Source organism: Protopterus annectens, chromosome 2.part0, assembly GCF_019279795.1.
Source record: "Protopterus annectens isolate FY-2018-M chromosome 2.part0, PAN1.0, whole genome shotgun sequence".
Classification (NCBI taxonomy): Eukaryota; Metazoa; Chordata; order Ceratodontiformes; family Protopteridae; genus Protopterus; species Protopterus annectens.
In genome coordinates, this window is record NC_056728.1 from 1,126,150,331 (window position 1) to 1,126,163,508 (window position 13,178).

Genomic DNA, 13,178 nt, shown 5'->3' on the forward strand with positions numbered 1-13,178 from the left:
CATAAACAAACTCTGCAAAAGAAGGAGAAAACTGAAGCGGAATAAGGTGAAGTCCCAAGACTGGAAAAACTCCCTTATCAGCCTCAACAAAAAGTTGAGATGCCTCATCAAATCCTCTAAAGCTAGCTATGAAAACAGAATTGTAGCAGATAGTAAAGACAACCACAAGGCCTTTTATAGTTAAGCAAAGAATCTCCACGGCAATACCCAGATTTGCTAGGAGCTGTTTCACAATGGCACCTTTTATACCAAGCCAACAGATATTGCCAATATACTGCCTGACAGATTCAGTTCCAACTTTACCCCCCCCCCACCAAAGAACCAATCACAATGCCAGTAGATTGCCAGGCACCCAGTATTACTGCTGCACAAGTTAAACTAGCACTGTCCAAGGCCAAGAATACAGCTTCTATGGGACCTGACAATATCCCTGACTGTGTTCTACATGAACTACAGCTTGAACTGACACCTCACCTGTGTACCCTGTTTAATTACAGCCTCACCTCAGGCTTTGTCCCTACCAAATGGTGCACTGCTACAGTCATCCCTCTCCACAAAGGAGTGACAATAAACCCTGGGAACTATTGCCCCATTAGCCTGACAAGTCTGACATGCAAAGCCAAGGAACTCATCATCATGGACCTAATAAACAAGGATATAGGGAATCTTCAAACTCTGGATCCCACACAGTTTGGTTTTATGAAGGGTAGATCATGCCTGCTCAACCTGGTCGACTTCTTTGAGCCAGTCACCAGAGCTGTGGATGAAGGCAAGGTGGTTCATACAGCTTACCTTGAACTGGCCAAGGCCTTTGATACCATTCACCACTCAGGAATCATAGAAAAATTCACTAAGCTAGGCATCAACCCCTCTATCACTAGGTGGGTTGCAAACTGGCTTACAGATAGAACCCACAGTGAGAAAGTAGGACTCCAAGTCAGACTGCTGACCTGTCACAAGTGGAGTCCCACAGGGTTCGGTCCTGAGTCCTCTTCTGTTTGGTAACTACTTTTCTGAAATCCAGGCCAACACGAATGGACTCTGGCTGACAAAGTTCGCAGACGATTGCAAGTTGGGAGCAATAATTAACTCCTCAAGTGATGTTGACATCCTACAGAAAGGCCTCACTGAGACCAACGACTGGTGTCAGAACCATGGCCTTAAGATCAATGTAAAAAAATGTGTCTTCATTCCCTTTGGGAAAAACCCGGTTCCCATGAATTACCACATCGATTGTAGTCCACTGAACACAGAAGACGTCATAAGAGATCTGAGAACACAGACTGACAGCAACCTCTCTTTTAATCACCACATTGCCACTGTAGTCAGAAAGTCCTTCTATACGGCACATTTCATTACTAAGGGTTTTGCATCCAGGAAGAAAGAGGTCATTGTCTCCCTGTACTCTTCCCTCATTAGGCCAATCATCAAGTACAATGCCCCATTTGGCATGTACCTCACTAGACACCTGCAACAACTGGAGAGGTTGCAAAAGTACCTCACAAACAGGATCCTAGGCCTTAAAACACTTGTCCTATATGGACAAACTAAAAAAACTCCAACTATTCTCTGTTTCATACAAAGCCATGTCTGACCCAGCTCTGTTAGAAATGCTACATCTAAAGAAATCCCAATCCCTCTTCACTACATGCTCCAGAGACCTCAACCTCATTACCACAATCAACAGAACAAGCTGGAGGGACAGGTTCATAACCCAGAGACTGCCCATGCTACAGAATAGACTTCCCAAACATGTCAAGCAGAGTGCCTCACTGGCCCTCTTCAAGAGAAATCTTGATGGGTGGATGGGAAATAGAAATTTCACCCTGCAGATCACTCCAGTGGCTCTACTCGACAGAGGCACTGGGAACTACGTTCGGGTGGCACAATGCCAGGGTAATCCTATGGGCTAGGCTTGTAAAGGCTCCAGGGCCAATAGCCTAGTACACACCTATGAACAGTTGTTTTATGATATTGATTTATTTTGATATAATTTTCACATTTTTCAAAATATCTCATAAACTAGGTAACACAGGCAGAACTCCTTACCCTCATATGAAAGCTCTCAGCTAGCTGAATAAAATGCTGCAGACAGTATGTGCGCAGCTTGAGTGGCTGCTGAAATATTGTAAGTTGTTTACAAAATATTACAAATGTAATTGTTACTGTGTTTACCATGAGTTATAAAATTCTGTTTATGATCTAGAATCTAAAGAATACTACCACTATAAATATAGTTTGTGCTGAAGAGTTTGCCATTTATACTTAGGTTCATAGGTAGGTACACTAGGCTATCTGCCCAAAGGCATTTATAAGCCTAGCCAGAATGTATTGGCTTTCGCCGCCCCATTAGATTAGTTCCCTATGCCTCTGTCCAGCAGAGCCATTGAAGTGACCCCTGGGGTAAACCTTCTGTTTCCAATCCACTCATCAAGGTTTCTCTTGAAGAGAGTTAGCGAGGAGCTCTGCCTAATGTAGATTGGAATCTTGTTCCAGAGCATGGGAAGTTTCTGGGACAGAAATCTATCCCTTCAGCACGTCCTATTTATTGTTTTGGTGAGGTTTAGATCCCTGGAGCATGTGGCTCGAGGGGATATGTTTTTTTTAGGTGGAGCATGTACATCAATTCTGGGTTGAACATGGCCTTGTATGTCAGGCAGAGATCACCTCTGAGTAGGCGGTATGCAACCGAGTACAGTTGGAGTTTCTTCAGTCGAGCTGCATAGGGCATCTGCTTGAGGCCAGTGATCTTCTTGGTGAGGAACTTCTGTGGTCTTTCCAGTTGTTGCAGGTGTCTTGTAAGGTACATCCCAAATGGGGAATTGTACTCTATGATGGGTCTGATGAGTGATGCGTAGAGGGGCCCAATGACCTCTTTCGATCTGGATGCAAACCCTTTTGTGATTAGGTGGGCCACATAGAAGGATTTTCTAACCACTTTGGCAATGTGATTATCAAAGCAGAGGTTACTATCTACTTCGGTCCCCAGATCCCTTATTAAATCTTCTGTATTTAGGGGGCTACCACCTATGTGGTAGTTTGTGGGTACTTTGTTTTTCCCAAAGGGGATGACTATGCACTTTTTGACATTTAGCTTGATATCATGGTTTTGACACCAGGTATCTGTCTCAGTGAGACCCTTTTGGAGGATGTCTGTGTCAGCCGGAGAGTCACTTATAGACCCTAGTTTGCAGTTGTCTGTGAACTTGGTGAGCCATAGTCCTCCTGTGCTTGCCTGTACCTCTGAGAAGTATATGCCAAACAGGAGGAGTCCTAGGACTGAGCCCTGGGGAACGCCACTTGTAACCGGTTTAGAGTCAGACCTAGCTCCTGCAACTCTTACCATGCGGGTTCTGTCCATGAGCCAGTTGGCAACCCATCTCATGACGTAGGGGTTTATGTTCAGGCCGGTGAGCTTGTCTATAATACCCGAGTGGGGAATGTTGTTGAAGGCCTTTGCAAGGTCTAGGTAGGCTGTGTGGACCACCTTTCCCTTGTCTATAGCCTTGGTAACTGCCTCAAAGAAGTCCAACAGGTTTAGGAGGCATGATCTGCCCTTAACAAAGCCGAACTGGGTTGGGTCCAGTGTTTGGAGGTTTCCAATGTCTCTGTTAATGAGATCCATGATGATGCGCTCCATAGATTTGAAGACCAAGCTAGTCAGGCTTATAGGGCAATAGTTCTCAGGGTCCGTTGTGGCTCCACCTTTGTGAAGCGGAATAACCGTTGCTGTGCGCCACTCTGTGGACACATAGCCTGTGGAGAGGCTGAGTTTAAACAGTGTGTTTAGGTGAGGGGTTAGTTCATCTTTGAGCTCATGTAGGATGCATCCTGGGACACTGTCCGGTCCCCATTGATGCTGTGTTTCTGGCTTTGGAGAGGGCTGTTTTAACCTGAGTGTCTGTAATTTCAGGGGCACTACATTCTTCTGGTATAGTTATGGGCCCTTCTGGAGGTGAGAGGGGGGTGAAGTTTGCACTGAACCTGTCTGCCAGGATGTTGGCTATATCGGTCGGTTCAGAGTATTTTATGCCATTCTGCACTAACTCCGAGCAGATCTGAGAATTGCCACTTAGATTATTGACATAGCTAAAGAATGCCTTGTGGTTATCTTTGGAGTCCACGGCAATTTTTCTTTGGAAGCTAGCCTTGGATGATTTTATGAGGGAATGTAGTTTCTTGCTGATACTGATCAGGGATGTCTTCCCTTCTTGGGATTTTACTCTTTTCTGTACTAGTTTCCTCCTTCTATTGTATAGCTTGTTTATGGCAGAGGTCCACCAGACTTGTTTCCTTTTCTTGGAGGAGTGAGTCTTAGTTTTGTTTGGGATAGCACGATCCCTGCATTCTTGTAGGTGCCCGTAGAGTGCATAAGTAAAGGATTTTGCAGCTTGGAAAGAATTATCCTTTAGCACATACCTCTCAAGCATACCTCATTATGAGGAACGTACCTCATTTGGGGTCTTAAAAAGTTCATGCAAAGTTCCACATTGAAAAACTGTGTCACACATTCAGTGTTAGGTATTTTTTTTAAGTGAAATTCATTGTAAATAGAAATTAATAATATTAATTCATTAAAAGATCTTCTTTATAAGTAAAACCAGCATATTTTAACCATCCAATGACCTTCCTAGTTGAAGTTGTTAGTAAGCCATTAGTATGTGTTCCACATTTTGCTCATTTGTTCCACATTATGAGGACTAGTGTTCCTCCTTTTGGACATGGAAGGTTAAGAGCTATGCTTTAGCATGGGGGCTTTGAAACTTCTGACCTTGGTCTTAAGTAACGTGAAGTTTGCTTTTGAAAAGTTTTCCACTGTGGTTTCTTTGACCAGGGGTGGTGGCGGAATGTGGATATCCAGCGTGATTAGTTTATGGTCAGATCTAACCAGCGAGGGGTTGACCTCCAGTGTGAAACACTGGTCGCCCATGTTGGTGATGACCAGGTCCAATATGTTGTCACCTCTGGTGGGGGTGTTAACCAGTTAATCCAGGGCATTTGAGTTTATAAATTCTAGGAAATGTTGGGCCAGGGAGTTCGTACTTGAGTAGTTCTCCAAGTTAATGTTTGGATAATTGAAATCACCCAATATCAGGGTGTTTGGTAGGACCTTTATGTTTCCCAGTGTTTCCAGGAATGCAGAGTGGGGGTCCTGGGACATGGTGGGTGATCTGTAGCAAGCTATAATTTGAATAGCAGTTTTGCCCATTGTTAGTTGCATGTGGATGATCTCTGAAGCATTGTGCTGTGCCACTAACCTGGAGGTGTGGGTATCCTTGATGAATATGGATACTCCCCCACCTTTTGTATTTTGGTCTGGGTTTTATGGCCGAAATGTATGGTATGAGTTGTAGCCTGGTAGTGCTGGGGTGCTCTCTGGAGCCTTAAACCAGGTTTCTGTTACTGCACATATATCGAATATCGATTTTCTCCATACTGAGGAGTGTCTCGAGTGTGTGCATTTTGAAGTTTAGACTTCTGGCATTGAGTAGCATTGCCCTCAGTTTTTTGCTACTTGTGCTATTTATGGCAGTGGGTTTGTCTTTTGAGCCTTGTCTAAAAAAGGCACTATGGGGGTGGCAAGAGCCTTGGCCAGTATTCGAAAGCCTAAGGGTGACAGGTGCAAGCCGTCTCCAGCAAAGCAGCATGGCTTATTGAGCATGTCATCCCAGGCTGACTGACACTGGATCCCCTTTGAATGACACCAGAAGCTTAGCCAATTGTTGAAATTATAGGTTCATAGGTAGGTGCTAGGCTATCGGCCCAAGGGCCTATGTAAGCCTAGCCAGCAAGGTTCCATGGCTTATGCCACCCAAGAAAGTTATTTTCCTGTGCCACTGTCGAGCAGAGACACAGAAGTGATACCCGGAGTGCATTTCCTATTTCCCATCCACTCATCAAGATTTTTCTTGAAGAGTGCTACTGAAGAACTTTGCTTGACATAGATGGGTAGCTTGTTCCAAAGTATAGGAAGTCTCTGGAACAGGAATCTATCCCTCCAGCATGTCCTGTTTATTGTGGTGACAAGGTTTAGGTCCCTAGAGCATGTAGCTTGGAGGGATTGGGATTTCTTTAGATGTAGCATGTCCAACAGCTCTGGGTTTGACATACCTTTATATGTTAGGCAGAGATCACCTCGGAGTAGGCGATATGCTACAGAGTAAAGCTGGAGTTTTTTGAGGCGGTCAGTGTAGGGCATTTGTTTGAGGCCAGTAATCCTCTTTGTGAGGTACTTCTGTGGCCTTTCCAGCTGCTGCAGATGTCTTGTGAGGTACATTCCAAACGGGGCGTTATACTCTATAATGGGTCTAATGAGTGACCAGTAGAGGGGAACAATGACCTCTTTTTTCCTGGATGAGAACCCTTTTATGATGTGGTGTGCCACGTAGATAATTTTTTCTCTATACCGTGGTATCATTCTTGGTGAGGGCAGGATGCTACTCAGGGTAAGGGTCATACCAGCCTGGGCTTCGTGATCAGAGAGCTCCTCCATGTCTATTTTCATGTAGTTCAGGGAGGTACGGCTCAGGTCATTCACACCAACATGGACAATGACAGTCATATTTGTACTTGTTCTGGAGTGACCTGAGTGCCTGTGTTATGCGGCGGATCCTGGCAACCAACAGACAACTAACAGTAACCTTCTCCTTGTTCAGCCTAGGGAGTGGGACATCAGTGTGCCTGACTATAGAGTCACCTATTACTAGTGTGTTGGGTATGTTATTTTGTCTTAAGGGTTCTGATTGTGTGGCACACTGGTTTTGTGTAGTATGTGTTTCATGGTTTGTGTTGGGGGGGTGGAGGTTGCTTGGATGTCTGCTTCGGAGGTCTCTGTTGCTTTTGCAGATTTTTATTTAGAGCCTCCGAGTATGCTTTTGTGTATTTATGTGTGTTTTTTGCCAGTGCTGGTTTCATAGGTCTACGTGAGACTGGTGGTGTGATACAAGTAATTCTCTTCTCCTCTTGACTGCCTGGTCCAGTCTTGGGTTGAGAGAGCTTAGCCTCCAGTTTGGCTGTATAATTGCATCTTTCGCATGTATTAGTGTTTGGTGGAAGGAGGCGAGGGTTGTCTGTGTACATGAAGCAATTGTAACATTGCCTCAAAATGCCCAGATTCACCAGCTGGACTGGAGAGTACATCTGAAACTGCCCTTTGGACATGCCTGGATAGGTACAGTGAACTGTTTTACTGATTGGCTGGTAAGGTCGAACAGAGAAGCCTTGTCCTTCTCTACAGTATACGGGGGGTCTAGTGCTAAGATTTATTAGTGCTTGCTAGGAGTTTTGGGCAAGTGCAGGGATGAGAAGTTAATGATTTGAGTGCTTAAGTTGAAAGTGTGTCTAGTTCCAAGGGAAAATTTGAAGAGTAGACTTTGTGGAGCTAGGAATAGTTATACCCTAGCTAACTGGCGCTGCCCGGCAAGCAAAACCGCGCAAATGAGTGTTTTATAGCAGGAAAATGAAAGAGATAGAAATTAGCCTAAAATGGCCAATAAACTACTAATTACTGGGCTGAAACCACTCCTCCAGGGACAGATAGGCTGCTCAAAGCTCCCGCTCTCACAGTGAACAGAGAAGCTTCCTTCTATCCAAGGTATGGGCAAACACAGAAACTTGTAACACAGCCCTGAATTCAGCACTAACCTAAAAACTGGACTAAACTAGCTTAGAAAGGTGGGAAAACAAGTATATATATATATTTTTTTCAGAAAATAAAGCAGATACAATAAAAAAAAACACTTTAAATGCACAGACATGGCTATCACACTAGAGTGTGTAGCCTACAACAGTTAAACAGGTAATTTAAACACAAAAACGACTTTGTTAAAGTGCAGGCAGTAAAATAAGTACAATATGTAGCTGAAACAAGCTTTTTAAATCACAGAAACTCTAGAAAATCGGCGTTTTAGGCGGAATTAGCTAAAGGCAGCAAGAAAATGCAGAAAAATTATACTTAATCACTCCAAAGTCTCTCTTTTGTCTCTCTGCTGCTGTAGAACTCTGCAGGTCACTAGGCAGGTGCTTGCTGAGCTGTATACTACCACGAAAACCTTGCAAATGTGGGTTTTATAGCAGGGAAATGAAAGAAATAGAAATTAGCCCAAAATGGCCAATAAACTACTAATTTCTGGGCTGAAACCACTCCTCCAGGGACAGATAGGCTGCTCAAAGCTCCCTCTCTCACAGTGAACAGAGAAACTTCCTTCTATCCAAGTAAAGGTATAGGCAAACACAGAAACTTGTAACACAGCCCTGAATTCAGCACTAACGTGAAAACTGGACTAAACTAGCTTAGAAAGGTGGGAAAACAAGTATATGTTTTTTTTTTTTTTTCAGAAAATAAAGCGGATACAATCAAAAAAAAACTTTAAATGCACAGAAGCGGCTATCACACGAGTGTGTAGCCTACAACAGTTAAACAGGTAATTTAAACACAAAAACAATGTTGTTAAAGTGCAGGCAGTAAAATAAGTACATGTAGCTGAAACAAGCTTTTTAAATCACAGAAACTCTAGAAAATCGGCATTTTAGGCTGAATTAGCTAAAGGCAGCAAGAAAATGCAGAACAAATTTAAACACAAAAACAACGTTGTTAAAGTGCAGGCAGTAAAATAAGTACATGTAGCTGAAACAATCTTTTTAAATCACAGAAACTCTAGAAAATCGACATTTTAGGCTGAATTAGCTAAAGGCAGCAAGAAAATGCAGAAAAATTATACTTAATCACTCCAATGTCTCTCTTTTGTCTCTCTGCTGCTGTAGAACTCTGCAGGGCACCAGGCAGGAGCTTGCTGAGCTGTATACTTCTTTCATAACCCCTATAGTTCCAGAGGTACGAACATTTGTTTGAAATGTGAGGGCATAATTCGATTCTTGTCAAAAGGCTTAGGCTCCCCCCATTGGAAGTTACAATGCAAACTTCCTGAGCTCCATTGGAGTAAACAAGTAAATGCTCATGTAAGTTTCTAGCTGAAATGTGCTATTGGTATATAAATATATATATATATATATATATATATATATATATATATATATATATTTTTTTTTTTTTAGCTGCACTGGGCTAATGGTTTGCAGAACAGACTAACAGCCCGGGGCAAATGAATCAATAGCACATGTTGCTAGAAATGCACTGCACTCTCAACAGGAGCTTACTGTGTTATTGATCTGTTCAATAGAGAATGATGCACAGTTTAGCTAGAACCCAGCTGTGAGCCCACTGATTCCATTTTGACTTAGATGAGCTCCTCTCCCCTAGGCTCTACAACTGAGACACTGAAATAGCATAAATCAGTGCTGTCTAAGGAAAATCAACACAACTTTGAAACAGTGCCAAAATCACAACATTCCACCAAATGTGGAACAGCTGAGAGGTATGCCAATTTGCGTTGGCTTTATCAGTGCGCGCATACATTAGCCAGTGTCCTTGTGCTTTGGCTTTATCATACATTAGCCAGTGTCCTTGTGGCAGCTGCACTTATTCTCTTTGAATAAATGTTCTCCAAGCCAAGGGCTTTATTGAAATGCAGTAACAATATTCTCCATAATATCAACATATATCAGTACAGGTACTGACGGTACAAAAAATGCATTTCAGATTAGGAAAATAACAACACCAACCTCACCAGTACTGGCACAAGGAAGAAATGATCTGGAGGATGTAGAAGAGAAAATGTTACATAACTTTTTTTTAAATAATATCTTTTGGCTTCTATGCAGCAGCTTATAAATCAGCAGCTGCTTCTCGTGCCTCTGCCTTAATTTCAGATGCTGAGAGCCACCTGCCCCCCTGATTTAATCTGACATGGCACCCCATAGTCATTAAGAAGACTGATGCAGCTCCCTACTGAAATTCTAACATTCATAGTTGTGATTTCAAGAATTATATTAAAAAGTATGAAAACACAAGGAAATATCAAATGTCAAAAACATCTGTTCTCCTTTGAAGATTTTTTCGGAGGGGGGGTCAACCCCCCAACACTCCCAGTACACCACTGATACTTGTATATATACTAATTCCTAGACTGCCATACACCGAAGGAAAAAGGAATGCTTTGTGTCACAGCAGTGTTACACTTATTACTCTGCCTCAATACACTAACAAGTCCTTGGAGTAAAAATGGTAACTAAATGAGGCAACCCAGTACAACATCATACTTGCTGCCATATTGATTTTTTTGAGTTATTCTCTATCCATGACATGTCCCCACACCTGACGTACAATGACGCAAGGCCAGGAAGACCATCCCATTAGTGTGAGTTCTTATTTTTGGAAGTATGTCCTTATCTTCAGACTTGATTTACCCCTTCAGACAATTTTCTAAATCCTCTCTCATCCCATGTGATTTTTTGAAGATGTCTAGTACTCAGAAATCCACTTTACATATTCAACATATTAGTGGCCACAATAATTTAACAAAAGAGGACTACATCTTACAACATTCTTTTTCTGAAGCAAAAATAAATGACCTTGTGTGTTAGAATTTTGCAATACAGTTAAAAGTTTAAAGGTTTCACACAATTTCTTTGATAATGTGCTTATATTTTTCCATTATTTGTCACTCTCTACTTTTAAACAAGTGTTTCCAAGTAACACCCACATTCCTACAGGAAAGCAGGAAGAGTTATGTGCTATTTGCTATAAAAATTTTATGCTAAATAGATGTTCAGATTTTTAGCTGGATGTACCACCTACTTTTCAAGGATCTGTGTTCCTATTTTCAGTGTCTGCAGGTTGAGAGATATGGTCCCTGTATTAAAGTGGTAAGAAGACCTGAAGCAGGTGCAAATAATCCTGGATATATAAACGTATAGCATATCTACATACATACCTTTTCAGATAGGAATGAGACCACCAACCACAGAGAAGATGGAACAGCAGATGACTAAACAGCTGAATAAAAGTGGGTAAATGCAAAAGCTATGATTTACTTTGTCACCTTCTTTTAAGTAGCTCTACTGTATTGAAGAAAAATTATCAGAATCACAAAAATAATAGGAATTTCAAGAACAAACTTGTCAAAACACTGAGACGCAACTGCACAAATGTTTAGACTACAAAACCATGTCAGTCAACGCATGTACACACACACACACACACACACACACACACACACACACATGCACACATCTGATGAAACAAAACTATCCTTACCTCCAATCGTTTTCGAAAGTGGCTGTCTTCGGCAACATTCAGCTGTCGCAGAGTGCTCTCTATTATGTTCTTTTTATTAACTTTCAGATAAAATACAGGTAACTCTGGTAGCGAAGGACAATTCCCTTGAATGAGTTCATAATTAAATGAACGTATGATTTGCTCTTCGGCAGTCTAGGGAGACAAAAGGTAACACAATTTCAGTTATCACAGTGTTAAGCAGTTTATATAATCCTTTAAAATACTGACAGCAGTGATGCACTTAAAGTAGTATTTTTTTTCTTTTTTTTTTAGTATTGGCTATTTGAAACGGTTATCTTCTAATCACTGCTTATCTGTTTTACATATCATGAAGAAATAACATTACAGTATGCCAGAGTTGCCCGACTGGGAACTTGCCTTGCTTCAAAGGCAATGAATTAACCTGAAACAACAAACTGATACACTCAATGTTGTCTTAGGTCAATAGGTTTGCTATGTTCACTAGTTACACTGTAATGCAACCATGCTTTCTGGCAAATGTTTACTGTGCTGCACAGAGGATCTTCATGGCTTGCAGACACAGAAACTGTACAACTGTTTTTTTACTGCTGCCTTTCAGCTTAATGTTTTTGAGCCTTGACTGCCAAGTTCTCAAATAATTATGTTTGGTTAGCATTTAAGATAGTACATGTGGTTGATATGTGAGAGTGCATTTGTGTGTATATATGTTTATGACAGATGAAGAGATGTGTGTGTGTGTGTGTGTGTGTGTGTGAGAGAGAGAGAGAGAGAGAGAGAGAGAGGAACATTGGTGAGTGTCAGAGCTCTCAAATATCCTTCAATTTACAGAATGTCCCCAACACTCATCATATTTTTGGTCTGCTCCTTTTAAAATGTGTGGCCTTTATTCTCCAGCCCGTCTAAGTGTTTTGTTACACACTATTCAAGTTTAATCTCCTCCTGCTCAGGTCTGAATGAGTTACTGAACTAAATTCCTCCAATTTAAATTGTCACACCTTTCAGATTGTTATTTACACCTCCCTACCACAAGGGCTCAGGATTATAGTTCATTGTTTAGCTCTCCACTTTTCTGCAAAAGAAGTTCAGAAAAATCCAGGTGGCACCCTGTTACTGCACTGAATAGTTGGATTGTTTCTGTTGGAAAAATTAGCCAGCTGCCAAGATGTGATTACCTTACTTTTAACATACTCAGTCATAGCTTCATAGTCCCTTTATTGCCCTGCCATCTAGCCCGGGTTCAAATGGCAGTACACTCATTTCTGATGCTGGAAATCAGGTGCCTGCATTCAACAGCAATACTGACACTGCAGCACAGTATAAATGAAGTGCTGCATGCCTGAAGTGCTGAACTTTGGATTGGCATTAAGGGACACTATTATCATAGCAATGTATATGCATATATATTTTCTCTCAGAACCTATTTACATATGTACATATTAATTTTATTTTAAACTCAATGCTATCTTGGCCAGCATCAAAATTCGAAACACCCTTACTTTTAGATAGCAGTTCATGCCACCTTTCTTTCCCCATAAATCATATTAAATGCCATAACTATTCTAATACTTTTTGCTCTCTTTGACTTTTACATTACAAAAAACTTGCACAGTTGTCTCTTCCACACTACATCCTTCCAAGAACATTCCATATAATTGAATGTTCATAATCTCAAAACATGTTTAACACAGGCAGAAGTGATAAAGTCAATTGATCGCTTATGCCAGTGTTACGTCCACACAAGACTGTGCACCGTGGGGCTTGGAGGAATTTGCCCTTTCCCCACTGTACTCCGATCCTGGAAATGGTATATATAAATTAGTGGGGTGGTGTGGGGGTGCAGGCTTTCGTTAGCCATTTGACGTTTATGTACCTTGATGTTTTGAAGTACACTCAACCTTCCTTTTGACAGATCCCTCCTTTACTTCTGTATTTCAAATTGCTTTGATTAGGTTATCCAAAGAGAAAATGCCATTCATAAACCTTAAATGTTATTGGAGTTTTAAGCAGACTTGTTTTCGCA

The 13,178-nt window shown here is 41.6% G+C and overlaps 1 protein-coding gene across 1 annotated transcript in view; it reads right to left on the minus strand.

The window, feature by feature from the left end:
• The window catches only part of LOC122793371 (probable E3 ubiquitin-protein ligase HERC6), a 962,939-nt gene that overhangs the window by 359,208 nt on the left and 590,553 nt on the right, over nt 1-13,178 (minus strand). The window contains exon 16 of the mRNA XM_044061322.1: nt 11,156-11,329. Coding sequence (XP_043917257.1) covers nt 11,156-11,329 — 174 coding nt within the window. The remainder of the gene's footprint in view (nt 1-11,155; nt 11,330-13,178) is intronic.